We start from the raw sequence: 14085 nt of genomic DNA on the forward strand, positions 1-14085 counted from the left end.
GCCTGGTGCAAAGCTTAGTAACGCTTCTCTCTCTTCTCTTCCTCAGGTTCAATGGCAAATGTAAACATTTGTCAACACTTACAAAATATTCCTTGGGGCAGCATGGATGTGATGGAATCTAGCGTGCTGAACACTAGCGAAGAACAGCGCTTTTGTTTTTAAAGCATTAATTACTTGGGTTGGTTGCAGCAATGGCTAGCAAAAGAAAATCCACAACTCCTTGCATGATACCAGTGAAAACAATGGTGCTGCAGGAGATGGAATCAGATACGGTGGAAGATCATCATGGAGAAACTCAACAGCACGTGCTTTCTGAACCACTGGCAGCTAGTGATGCTGTTGTTAACAATAGCAGTAATAATGCAGCCTTGTCTAATGGGCATCGCAGCATTATAAATGGTGATGCTTACATGTGTAAGTATTGTGATTTTGAGACTCAAGACATGAATCATTTTTTTGGACACTTGGATTCTGAGCACTTAGACTTCAGCAAAGATCCCTCGTTTGTATGTGTTGAGTGCAGTTTTCTGGCCCCAAACCACCAAGGGCTTTTGCATCACAACGCGGAATGCCACACTGGGGAAGCTAGCTTCCTCTGGAATGTGGCTAAACAGGATAATCATACAACAGTGGAGCAAAGTCTTTCTGATGCCACCAGCAACCAAGACCTTTCAGGAGAATCCTGTGAGGAGGGGGTGGATGGCCAAGCAGAGATTATCATCACCAAAACTCCCATTATGAAGATAATGAAAGGTAAACCCGAGGCCAAAAAAATTCACATGCTGAAGGAGAATGTACCAAGCCAGCCGGGCAATGAATTAGCAATGAAAGATGGTGACCAGTCATTCACCAATGGGTCTTTGCCAGCCAGCCAGTCAACAGCCAGCTCGGCAAAATCGTCTCATGTACTCAGTGGCTCCATTTTGGGAAATGTGCCTGTTTTGCAGGCAGGTGTTACACAGCTTGTGTCATTGCAACAGCAGCAGCCACCCCCACAGCTGCACCAGGAGCTACCCACAGCCAAATCCCTTCCTAAAGTGATGATCCCTTTAAGCAGCATTCCCACGTACAACGCAGCCATGGACTCCAACAGCTTCCTGAAAAACTCTTTCCACAAGTTTCCCTACCCTACAAAAGCTGAGCTTTGTTATTTGACTGTTGTGACCAAGTACCCAGAAGAGCAGCTTAAGATCTGGTTTACTGCCCAAAGGTTGAAACAAGGCATCAGCTGGTCCCCAGAGGAGATAGAAGATGCACGGAAAAAAATGTTCAACACTGTTATTCAGTCTGTACCACAGCCCACTATCACAGTTTTAAATACACCTATCGTTGCGAATGCCAACAATGTCCAGCATCTCATTCAGGCAACTCTGCCTGGTCATGTGGTGGGACAACCAGAAGGAACAGGAGGACTGCTCGTTACTCAGCCAATAATGACAAATGGGTTAAAAGGAAGCAGTTCGTCTCTCACGCTAGCAGTGACGTCGATTCCCAAGCTCCAGTCAGTTTCGCAACACAACACTGTGTGTTCAAACAGCGCATCGGCGGTGAAGGTGGTCAATACAGCCCAGTCTCCGCTGGCTGCATGCCCAAGCATCTCTTCACAAGCTTTCCTGGATCCCAACAACTACAAAAATAAGAAGTCCCACGAGCAGCTGTCTGCCCTGAAAGGCAGCTTCTACAGGAACCAGTTCCCTGGCCATATTGAAGTTGAGCGTCTGACCAAAATTACAGGCCTTAGTACTAGAGAGGTTCGAAAGTGGTTTAGTGATAGGAGATACCACTTCAAGAATATGAAAGGCAGTAGAGCTATGTTTGCTGGAGATAATACAATAATTATCGACTCTTTCCCAGACATTATCTTCACTGAGTCACCAAAGGACACTGAGTTAACTTCTATGACAGTACCGATGCCCGTGGCTCATCCCCAAACAAGGCGACAGTCTTGGCATCAAACGCCCGACTTCACCCCAACGAAATACAAAGAGCGAGCACCAGAGCAGCTCAAGGCTTTGGAAGGCAGTTTTACACAAAATCCTTTTCCTCCAGAGGAAGAAGTGGATCGGTTGAGGAGTGAAACAAAAATGACCAGGAGGGAAATTGATAGCTGGTTTTCAGAGAGGAGGAAAAAAAAGGTGACGGAGGACAATAAAAAGACAGAAGAAATGGCCCAGCAAGAGGAGGAGGAGGGTGCTGAGAGTAACTGTGGAGAAGAAGAAGACTCCTCAGATGAACTGAGGGTCTTGAGTGAAAATGGTTTATTAGATACATCAAGCAATCAGACTTCAGTGGAGCGGAAAGTTAGCCCAATTAAAATCAACCTCAAGAAGCTTAGAGTGACTGAGTCAAATGGCCAAAATGAATTGCGGAATGCAGGTGCAAATGATCCAGGGAACAACTGTTCTGGCACGCCAGCTCCCCCCGTAAAAACCAAAATGAACTTTAAAAAAACAGCCCAACAGCGGCATTTGCTGAAACAAATATTTGTGAAGACACAGCGACCAACAAATGAAGAATATGATGCCATAGTTTCTCAGACAGGTTTGCCCCGGGCTGAGTTAATTCGCTGGTTTGGGGATACCCGATATGGTTTTAAAAATGGTCAGCTAAAATGGTATGAGAACTACCGGCGTGGTATCTTCCCTCCCGGGTTAGTAGCAATCAGCCAAGCCAGCAAAGATATCCTAGAGAACTATTACAAAAAGCACAAGATGCTGTATGAAAATGACCTAAAGAGCTTGTGTGAGAGAACGAAGATGATTCCACAGCAGGTTAGGGTGTGGTTTGCTGTAAAAACGGATGAAGAAACCAGGGCCGTGTCTGACACGGGAAGCGAGGATCGATACTCGAGCACGGGCGAACAAGCTGGAAGCCAAAAAGGGACATGTGATGCCTATTCTGAGGTGTCTGAGAACAGCCAGTCTTGGGAGCCCGGGGGCTGGGAAGGCCATTTGCAATCTTCGGAGACCTTTAGCCAGCAACCCGCAGTTCAGCTGGGTAAGCAACTGATTGACAGTTTGGTTGCTTTGATTAGCTGATGGGTTGTACATAGGCCAGCACCAAGAATCAAAGTCAGAATGACACTGAACATTAGCTAACAATTGACACTTTGCAGGGTTTAATGCCCATGATTTATTGTTCAGATTTAGTGAGTGGCAGAGCTTATTTGGTGGAGGCCAAAAAAGCCAGGGCGTGGGTCTGGTTAAACCAATTAAAAAAAGAAAACAATACTTGCTGCTCCTCTAGTCAAGCTTGTGCTTTGTTCAGTTCACAAATGCAGCGGGGGGTATGTCTACACTGCCACTCCTGCAAGGAGGTTTAACGGTAGTTCGAATTAGAAGCTTTAATTCGAACTATCTAGTCCGTGCTGCGTGTAGCTGCGGGCAAGTAGTTCGAACTATGGGGCATTTAAAAATGGCGGTGCCCGGAAACATGCAAATGAAGCCTGGGATATTTAAATCCTGGGCTTTATTTGCAAGTTCGAATGCCTACATTAGCCACGCTAGTTCGAACTATGGTGGCAGTGTAGACATACCCAGGGACACAGAAGTTAGGCCTGGCTAAAACCCAGCAGGGGATTTATACCAGCATCCCGTCAGGAGAGGATTACTTGCTAAAAAGTATTATCATGGGCTGCGTCTACACTGCACCTCTCTTGCGCAAAAGCCTCTGCAAATGAAGCGCAGATTAGAATGTTGCTGCATTCCATTTGCATAATTAATTAGGGGCCGTTTTTGCCCAAGAGGCTTTTGCGCAAAAAGGAGGCATCAACACAGCTCCTTGTTGTGCAAAAACCCCCTCTTGGGCAAGAGCCGTTCTTGAAAAGATGAGGAACAGCTCTTGCGCAGCAGGCGGTTTTTGTGCCAAAATGACCCCATATTAATTATGCAAATGAAGTGCGGCAATATGCTAATCCAAGCTTCATTTGCATAGGCTTTTGCTCAAGAGAGGTGCAGTGTAGACGTAGCCTTACTGAGTGGGAGGCAGGAAACCTTGGAATCTCCCCTGGGGAGCTGCCCAAGTGCTCAGCTTACAGGGAACACTGCACTCAGAGGCCCCCCCCTTCCCCATGCAGAGCAGAAGCGTCTCCTTGAGGATCCTCAGCAGCTGGACGGTTTCTGTGCTAAACCTCGCCAGCAAAACCTTGTGAAAGCAGATGAGGCTGAAACCAGGCTCCTGCCTGCCACACTGCGGTGCTAGGTTTGGAGGCCTTGAGTGAATTCAGTTCCAATTTTTAGTGCCCCCCTCCCCCATGTTTTTAAACACAGTTTCTAGACAAGGGTTTTAAAGGGACCCTGCTCTTGTGCTGAGCAGGAATGTGGATATAAGATAAAAGCCTCCGTTGCTGCTGCTTTCTGCTGAGCTCTCCCTGCTCTGAGGATCCATCCACCAGGCTGAAGAAGTTGGGAACCCCCCCCCACACACTTCCCCCACACACGTTCTGACAGGAATGGGGCTGGGTGCTGTGCCAGCTTGGACAGCAGCACTAGCAGTGGCTGCTATTGCCATTAGCATGCCCCAAACATGGCCCGAGTTCTGGCTTGCCCTATGATCTGTCCCTGTGCCACTCCAGGACTCTCTTCTTCCCAGGCCTTGCTCCTGCTTCCCTGAAAGGCACTATGGTTCCCTCACCATCAGTGGCATGGGGCGAGTGAGGGAAGGGAGAAGGGATGGCTCCTTTGCCAGTAGCTCAAGTGGTCAAAAGCATAACCCAGCCTCCCTCCTCCCAATGAACTTTCTCACATGGGCAGGCCAGCCTGATGTCCTGCGCCATCCCAGTTGCTGAGTGGGGACACCCCATCCTACTCTGCTCCTCCCTAGCACCTGTGTTGGAAGGGTGGTGCTATGGGGAGGGTGTCTTTTACCTTACAGGTACTAACCCCACAGCTGAGAATACATCAGCTCTGCTACTTCCCCTTCTTGGAAGAGCTCATATTGGCTGGGATTTGGGTAGGGCCATGCTCCATCTTGTTAGAGCCCTGGAACAGAGCGGGTCCAAAGGAGAACGGGGCTTAGCTGCAACAGATTTCTGCCATAGAAGGTGGCATCCTGCCAACAGCCGCAGCTGCCTTGGTGTAGCTACTGCTTCCTTCCTGCCCCCATGCAATTGCTACCCTTTGCCCCAAGCCTGTTCCTTCCTCCTTATAGCAGGAGCCTGTTCTATCTTCATTTTAAGATCCAACCAGCGTGAAGAAAGACCTTCCAACGGAAGAGCTCGCAGCGTTGTGTACCGATTTCACAAGTAGGTGACACGTATTCTGACACTGTTTTTTATATTTTCTTTTTCAGAAACGGATTGACCTTAAGCTGCCTGCTATGAAGGATCCGCGATTACATGCAAGATTTTAAATCCATGGGCCTGATACAAATCTCAGCAGCAGGGAATGGTGTAAAAGCACTGCCAAAATGAGACCTTCCAGTACAGCGCATCAATCAATGATCGAGAGCAAGAGAATTGGGCTCTCGGAGCAGTGCTATTTGCAGCCTAATCTAGAATCTTATGAGCTGGCCAGAGTAGGATGTCAGTGGGAGCTTCTAGCTCCTGTGACGTAGGATGCTCGTTTCCTCTCCAGGGGATAAACTTTCAGATTTCATCTTCATATACAGAGAACGGAACCAACTTTTGACTTGCAGAGAGCTGCCTTGACAAGCATAATTAGTTTTGGACATTGAATGTGTAAGCACATTTTTTGCATAAAAATGGACTATCATGGCACAATACATTTTTATCTTCATGGTTTTGTAATGTATTTGTTCTCTAAGTGTTAGCAGTGTTGCATATGTCCCTGACTTTTGGGTCCCTGGATCAGGCAATGGTGAACACCATCATGAGCGTTGAGTATGTGTGTCCGAAGGAGAGAAGAGAAGATCTGAGAAACCATATGCCAGTCTTAATTTCAAGAACAGGATGAATGCGGGGTGAGGGTAGCTATAGATTTCTTTTCTTGAGAATTAGATATTTTACATCCTCCAGTATCCAGTAGAGTCAGGAGCCAGCAAAGGTCAGGAGATGGAGTTGGATGTAATCTGTTCCCCTATTGGCTGAAGCAATTTTATTTCTGTTTGTCAGGTGATGGAATGTAACATGGCCCATTAGTCTCCAAGCCTCATGTTAATTACTGAGAACTAGCACTTAATTTTTCCATCGTGCCCTGTAATCCCTTTCATTGTTTCTCTAGAACAAATTGTTCGTCAGAGAACAGACAAAACATTGGGTTTCTGCTAATGTTTCAAGTTATCATTGTCTCTCTTAGGAAGGCAACCCATTTTACAGGCTGTAAGCTTACCTGTTAAACACTAGTTGAATTAGATTCCTTCTCTTATCCTGCTGTGCAATTGCTATTAACCTGTGCTCATTGGTCCAGGTCATGTTCCCTAGGCCTCCAACTGTAGACCTGTCTTTGTGAACTAGACAATAAATAAGTTGCAAAGTTACATGGTATATTAAGTGCTCATGTAATTATATACCCTTTTAATATGTATATGTGTACACTGTCTGGGGCTGTTACTGTTTTTAAAGCAGCCTCTTGATTCTTTTTGATTCTATTGTAGTTTTTCTTAATTTGGAAGGTGGTTTTCTTAGTGGGAGGAGATATTTATTAAAGGGATGAGTTGCAAGCTCAAAATGACCTGATCCAGTGGAAGTTTTACAGAGAGAGGCTGGTATTTTTAAATCTCTTCCAGCAGCTTGTCCAAAGGCAGTGTTTGATTAAGCCACCTTCTTGAGTAGCAGTCCCCTTCCCTCATGCCCTTAATTAGGTGGCCTTATTATTCAATAATGAAGGAGTAGCTCTCTCTAGTCGTAGCATTGCTTGGGACTGAAAGGGCTCCAGTGGGCACCTAAGTCTGTTTGTTCAGTCTGTGGCAATTTGGAGAACCATGCTGATAACAGCATTTCTTCTTAGGCAGACGACAGCTGTACAGGTCAGACAAAACCTTTGTTAGAGGCAACACTAGCCAGACCCTCAAAGATGTGATCTTAACATAGCCTGGAGCAGCTCAAGGGCCGAGACCCTATGTTCTTGCTCTGATGAGCTGAGATGGCTATTCCACAATGATTGTTGGAACCTCAGTTTACATAGTCCCTGCACCTGTCATCTTGTATACCCTGAAACATCTGGGAAAGGAGGGAAAAATCTAGAAATGTCTAGAACTGACAATTACTCTTGATTCTACTGCTGGGAGTCCAGTGACCTAAGAGTCTGGCTGTATGTATAGTGTTAACTAAAGAGAACAAATACACGTAAGTCATTTACTCTCTATATACATGCAGTATTTAAATAGGCACATATACTGTTCAAATACACATCTGATTCTTTACTGCATAAAATGTACATTGAAATGTTCACTGTACTGTGTGCTGCATAAATATGTTGGAAACCTACTTTGCCCCTTCAAGGTAACTCTTTTGGCATACACTTAAGAAGAGCCATCCCCAGGCCACATAAGGGAATGCTTGAGCAATTATCCCATGGGCTGGTCTCTCAAATCTTTCCATGCACTGGCTGATTTTTTTTGCAGCTGGATTTTAGTCAGCCCAGAAAACTAAAGGATGAGTCTAGAGAGCCAAGGGGATTTTGGCCTTGGTGTACCCAGAAACTCCAGCCTTGAAGCGTTAAAACTGCTCACTGCCTATTTGTGGATGGGGAAAGACAACAGGCTGTTTCATCTCTTTTCAGGAGAGGAATTTTCAAATACACATCCACGCAGCCTGACTTCCTTCAAGGTGGGCATTCTAGTGAATGGGATTGCATAGATCTGTGCATGGTGAAGGTGGGAGTAATAAAATGGAGCTGGGATAATGCTGCCAACCTAAACATCAAAAGAAAAATGGTTTCTCCTCCTCCCCCTCCCCCCCCCCCAGTTTTAGTTGGTATTTCCAAAGGGGTTTGTTCTAAAGAAGGGGGAGCTTCTGTCAGCCCTAGCTTATCTAATACTTGATAAACAGTTTGAAATGAAGGAGGCAGAATACAAAGATTTTGGTGCAAGACCTTAGAAGTGTGTGTGCACCTGAAACTGAAGCAGTTGTGGACCAGCTCCTGGTCACTGTGAAGTGGTTTTGACAGTCCCATCTGCAGCACTTCTGCATTGTGTGTTGCAGGAAATGCCACCACAATTTTGCACCTAGGCAGTATTTAACTTTTGTCAGCCTCTAAGCAGCAATCATTGTCACTTGGTCTGAATAAAAAGAGAGACTTGGGTAGAGTGGGGGTGGTGAAAGAGCATGTACTTAAGAGGAAATCTTTAACTTCTCCAACTCCATCAGCTGAAAGGGAACCTATGGACACTGGGCTGCACAGCTGTAAAAATCCTTTTGTCTACATGTTTGCTGCTGTTGCTTCCATCCTACTAACATTAGACTTCTGTAAACAAGCTGGCTTAAAATCAGAAACTTTGGGTGCTTAGTAACTTGCTGTCCAGATCAATATCCATTCAGATCTCTTTTTAAAGCAGCATAGGTTTTCCTGATTCCGGAAACAGAATGGATGTGCTAATTAGTAGGAGCAGACCTGCTTACATGGGGCTCTGATTTTTGGCTAGTACAAAAATGGACTTAACCCCCCCCCCAAAAAAAAAACCCACTATACAATTTAATTAGACCAGGTTCCTCAGCTTAGTTTCTAGTTCCAGTTTCACAAGGGAGGCAATGGGATGGCAGTTCATGTAGAGAAAGAATTAACCTCTGCAGGGAGGTTTAATTAGCTGCCCTTTGCAGAACAGCAGTGCCAAACTCAGCTGGCTGCATTTGACAGTTACCTGCAGGCATCCAGCCTCACTGGTACTTGTATTAATCATTTTGCTATTTATTTGCAAATTGGGAATATATTCCCAGTGTTGTTGTCCCTTCCCTACTGACCACATGTCAAGGAGAGAATCTGGCCTATCATGTTGCTTTTTGAGGGCTAGTACATGCTGGGGATGGTTAAATCATGGAAAATAGGGAACAGGTGGTAAAATTAGGGCACACCACAGTGATGTGTCCATACAAACAGGAGGGGGAAGTCTGTATAGCTAATGCCTAATTTTCAAAGATATTGAAAATGCACAGCTCCATCAACTTCAGCTAGAACTGTGGGCACTCAGCAGCCCTGAAAATTCAGCTGAGTTCCAAATGTGGCACAGCAAGCTGGACTGTCTGTGCTTGCTCAGACTTGCTTTCCTACAGTAGTCTGCAGGGCACTTGCACCTGTTTCAGCTATTTAAAGCAGAATTGTCTCTCCCTTCTCCAGAAGCCCTTGTGTGTCAAACGTTTGCACAGTATGAGAATCAGTCAGGCACAGGGCAGCTGTGGTATGAAACTGAAATCAGGTTGGGTATCTAGTTTAATGGCCCATCTATGATCTCTGAGAGAGACAGGAGCGGGACTCCTGTTGCCCTAATCTCCAGCCCGGAACTCTGCATCCATTTTAATTTGTCAGTTGATACAAAACAAACATGTAAGCTTCAGTTGACACTGCCAGCATGGAAGAGGATTTAGTCACTGTCTTTGCAAGGCTAGTTCCTGCTGTGGCCTTAGGGGCAAGGAGCTCTGCCAGGAATTTCAGAGTAGTTCCACAAAAGCCCTTAGATGATGCGCGCGTTGCAGCAAGAGGGACAGTGAACACAAAAACCAACAGGAAAACAAATGAGCCAAACTCTTGTCCTTCATTTCAGTACAGAACACACCACTCCACTTGGCCACACATTTGAAGGCTGGCCTTAAGCAACTCTCTCCTGGCCTGGTAGCTGTATTTCTTGTAGCCTGTTCAGTGGGGCTAGTGAAGAGAGTTGAGGTAAAAATCTTGCTAAAGTTGCACTTTTGGCTCAGCCATCACCCAATTATTTTTGTTGGGAGTTTTTCACCCCACATAGGCAGCACAGCAAGGCTGCCTGGGGGAACACAGTGCTTATCAACAGATTTTTTAAAAGAAAGCATCTTGGGATTCCATGTGGATTTATCCAAAGGAAACTAGAATGGGTGGCCATGGGGCAAGGAACAGCAAAAATGACTCATTGTATGGAGGGAGAGGGAACTCATTTGGATTTTTTTTTTAAAGAATTAAATTAGGGGGGGCTAACATGGCATCTGTGTGAAAAAGTTTTTACTTTTAAAGAGAAAAACAAAGCTGGCTGTGATTGTGGCCTATAGTTATTGCTAGTGCTAGGGCTACTCATCCCAGCGATAGACTTTTTTACATGCTCTTATTCTGAGGGTAAGAGCTCCCTGTAGCAACAATGCCACTTCTGAGAAGTGAACCACAAGTTTCCCTTACTTTTGTATGTGTCAATTGTGTGGAAGGTGGGTGGAGGGGAGCTGGCTTATATAGCTTGGTGGAAAGAAATGAAACCCCTTCAGTTGTTCCTAAATAAAGAAAATAAAATATGAATAGGAGCGGCTCGGTGCTGTCTGTATCAGTTTCAACTATGGGATTAAAGGGTCAGGCATGGTGCCGAGGGCGTTGCCAGAGCTGCTGCACAGCAGCGTTGCGCTACAACTCTCTCAAAGCCGGGGGTTCACTGCTGCCCAGCGAGGGCCTGAAGCAGGAAGCACATTTCTCAAAGGTAACTGGAGTCCAAGCAGATTTGGCTGTGCCAGCCCATCCCTGGGCAAGGTCATCTCACGCCTCTTCATCTCCCACCTTTAAATCAGTAAAATACTCCACTCAGCTATAAAAGCAGCTAGCACTTCCGGTTTGCTGCCCCGTTGTGTCAGATGGCTAAATGTGACTCAGCATCCAGGGAGTACGTGAGGGGGCAGCCTGGAAGGCAGCAGAGGTGGTGGGGGGACTGGGTATTCAGACCAATTAGGATCACCCTTGTTAGCCTCCTCCCCACTAACAGCATTCTGCCTGGCTGCCTTCCGAACACGCAGGCTGTTACAGTAGCGTAGGCCAGCGCTATCCATCAGGGCTGCTGTGGAAGAGGTATTCAATTGGCCAGATTTTGTACATCCGGCTCCTAATTCTGTTCTACCCCTTTTAAAAAACAAGCACTGAGACAATAGGGTCTGCACGGGCTTCTGTGCGGTCACCCCCCCACACTGAGCCTGGCTACGCCTGGGAGCACAATTTGCCCAGCAGAGCACAAAGACACACAGGCAGCCCCTGACACCCAGCAGCAATGCTGCTCGACTCCCCACACCTAGACTTAAAGGCAAGTGATGGCTCCTAGGGAGCATGGGAGGGTCTGAAATGCTCAAGGGCTGTCTGGGCTCCCTACATCATTGGTCCGCATTGTGCAGTCTTCCATCCCTCAAGCAGCCTGGCCCAGGCTCCTCAAGATCCACATTCCTCTGCAGCCTTCCTAGGTGTCTAGCTCTCTTCTCCCTGCCTGGTTACTGCTGTTTCAGCTGGTTGTCAGCACACGTGCTCCTTGTTACAAGAGCCTATTAAAACGGTTCCAGTGCATAATTACCATGAGCATCGCTGTTTCTCCCAACTCAGCCTCTGCTGCATGAAACACAATAAGGAAAGTTGGAGGCTTTTATTAGGCATTTGGGGCTTCAGGGGGTAGCTCTGCTAACAAACCGCGAGCTGAACACAAGCCTCAGGCTGACGCCATTCAAGAGCAAACAACTCAATATAGTGCACTTCACTGTAGCATACACCCTGCTGTCAGCCGGCATTCACCTTCCCCCCGTTATAAATACTGCCCCTTTGGAATAACCCAGCTTTCAGACACTAGATAAAGTCAGCTCTTTATCACGTGTCCTGCTGCAGCTCTGCTCGCAAAAAGACACATTCACTCTGCAGAGCATGGAACCCCTGAGCCAGAATTGTTCCTCCTCTCCCTCTACAACTGTACAGTTTAAGCCTAGTTTATTGTTATCTTCCCTCTACTCCACGTTAAACCTCCAAAATGAGGGTGGCAGCAACTAGTCTTAATCTCAGCTGGAGAAGCCACCAGTCAAAGCAAAATCTGAAAGTGCCAGCTCCTAACCTAAGCCACAGCTACTCAATTCAGCAGCTGGGCGTCAGCGCTGCCAGAAACCACCAGGCTGGTGGCTGCATGCCAAGTAGGAGCTGCACCTGCTTCCAGCGGAGCTGACTTTGGCTCAGTATCTTGTGTCACTTCTCTGGTGAGCCTCAGCTTTCGCCACATCATCTTGCTGCACACACGGTGAGGTCGTGAGGGTTCCACAGTGCACATCCCCTCACTGAGGTGCAGCTTGGGAAACGGAGAGCAGGAACCCACAGTCCTTCAGGCCTCTTGCCTGAATGGCTCTCAAAAGTGACACAAAGGCGGAGAGAGAGCACGCTCCAGGATCTGTCTGAAGGGGTAAGAGAGACTGCACACAAACCACAGCTAGCTGCTGGTGTAAAACGCACTCAAGCGTGGCCCGCTGGCCTCCAGGGAACAAAGTGATCTGCTGCAGCAGAGCTCGAATGCGGCAAACCTCGAGAAAGGGGAGACGTTACACACTTAACACTGACTTTTTTATTGTAACTGAAAACAAGAGGGGCCTTGTAAACTTTGAGTTTCACTTCTGGACCCAGAGGCCGAGGCTATACAGGTACTTTGATACAACAACAATAGGACTGAGGTGCATCCTGCCCAGTTCTTAGAAAGTACCTCCCTGTGGGAGCACAAAGGAGGGAGATGATGCAGGCACTCAGGACGGGTGGTGGGAAACATTTACATCGAGTTAATGCTGTAAAAAGCTTCCGTACCAGCTTCTGAGCAGTGCTGGGGTCTAGATTTCTCAGGATATAGGCTCAAAGGGGGTTGTTTGACTATAGACACAGTTATGGTCCAGCCTTATATAGCTGACAGTCTGTGCACATCAATACACTTGATTACGGGCTTGGTGTAGTAGACGGTAGTTGGGTGGTGTTTTGTTTTGTTTTTGTCATTTCTCCATTCAAACACACACCAGTGGAGAAACTGGAAAAAGCTGCCTGAAAGTAGGCCAAAGCAGTGACGTTTCCATAGAAACCAGTTCACAGCGTTCCGTGATAATCACAAGCACTGGAGGTGCTTTTCAGCAGGGGAAGTTGGTCTAGAGCCGGTTGTCCCCGTTCACCCTGGTCCTGCGCAGTACCCTGCAGGGAAGAGAGGAAAGGAGATTGAGATGAAGGCGGCCACAGCGACTTTAACGAGCACGCTACTTAGCAATCCCAATGTCACATGGTTCCAGCCTGGGGCTGCTAAGCCCTTATCTGTTCCTCTCAGGCCTATTAGAGCTGCCTGAAACCCGTGGATCTGGGTTTGAGAGACATCCGATGTTTGAACAGTAGGCTCTGCCATCGGACGACACCCAGTTTGCTGAAGTTTCTTGGCAATTAGAAAATTCTGTTTCAGAAACCAAAATCGTCACATTCCCAGATGAAGCTGATGTTCTTTTTAGTTTCATGGCTGCTAGTCAGCTAATGTCCATTTCATGGAGCTGCTGCTTGGGTTCCCAGGGTCTGTCGCGTTGGTGCAGTCCCATAACATGGACTGGTCAAGGACCTCAGTCAGGGCTTCCAGCCTCCTGGGCCAGGATGCCCAATGGACTCTCTCTCCCATGAGTGGGGCAGCCCTAAGAGCCAAATGAGTCGGGAAGCCCTTAGGTGTCCGGCCCCAGTGCAGTGAGTGTGGCTGGGCTTCCCCAAACCCTGGAAGCCAGGCCCCAAAATTCCTGGCTTCCAGGTTTCCATAAAGGAGCCTCAGCTTAAGCACTTTCAGGTTCTCAGCTCCCACCCAGGGGCTGGGCAGAGCTGGAGCACCAGACCCTCCTTACTATGTGATTGAGAGACGCGTCTCACCTGCAGGCCCAGACTCCGCAGATGAACCTCACTTGTCTACCCTTCAGTACACAGAAAACATGGAGGACGGGAGCATGGCAGGGACCCGAGGCACCAGTGTGGACGGAGAAGTCGCACTGTACGCGGGGAGTGTGCGGAAACAGCCCTGACACAGGGCTTCCGTAACAGGCTCCCGCTCCTGTGCCCAGTGCCACTCCAGGAATAGGAGGGTATCCCCTGCCTTCGCTCTGCCACTAACCCAAACCCTTCACTGATTCACGCTCTCCCGGGGTTGTCAAGATCAGAGCCTTACAGTGTCACAAGCTGCTGAACAGGCCCAGGCAAGGGCTCAGGTCTGTCACACACAGAGCTGCCAGAT

General features: G+C 47.4%; 2 protein-coding genes across 9 annotated transcripts in view; one reads left to right on the plus strand and one right to left on the minus strand.

Moving 5' to 3' along the window:
- ZHX3 (zinc fingers and homeoboxes 3) overlaps positions 1 to 7384 on the plus strand; it is a 70377-nt gene extending 62993 nt beyond the window's left edge. For all 3 annotated transcript variants that reach the window (XM_006121885.4, XM_075901326.2, XM_025184015.3), the window contains exons 4-5: positions 47 to 2997; positions 5290 to 7384. In XM_006121885.4, coding sequence (XP_006121947.3) covers positions 192 to 2997; positions 5290 to 5300 — 2817 coding nt within the window. In that variant the 5' untranslated portion in view covers positions 47 to 191 and the 3' untranslated portion in view covers positions 5301 to 7384. The remainder of the gene's footprint in view (positions 1 to 46; positions 2998 to 5289) is intronic.
- A 5010-nt stretch (positions 7385 to 12394) lies between these two features.
- Positions 12395 to 14085, minus strand: part of PLCG1 (phospholipase C gamma 1) — a 101196-nt gene continuing 99505 nt past the window's right edge. For all 6 annotated transcript variants that reach the window (XM_075901320.2, XM_075901324.2, XM_075901323.2 and 3 more), the window contains one exon: positions 12395 to 13022. In XM_075901320.2, the coding sequence (XP_075757435.2) occupies positions 12980 to 13022 (43 nt within the window). In that variant the 3' untranslated portion in view covers positions 12395 to 12979. The remainder of the gene's footprint in view (positions 13023 to 14085) is intronic.

This window comes from Pelodiscus sinensis, chromosome 17, assembly GCF_052426305.1.
Source record: "Pelodiscus sinensis isolate ZL-2025 chromosome 17, ASM5242630v1, whole genome shotgun sequence".
Classification (NCBI taxonomy): Eukaryota; Metazoa; Chordata; order Testudines; family Trionychidae; genus Pelodiscus; species Pelodiscus sinensis.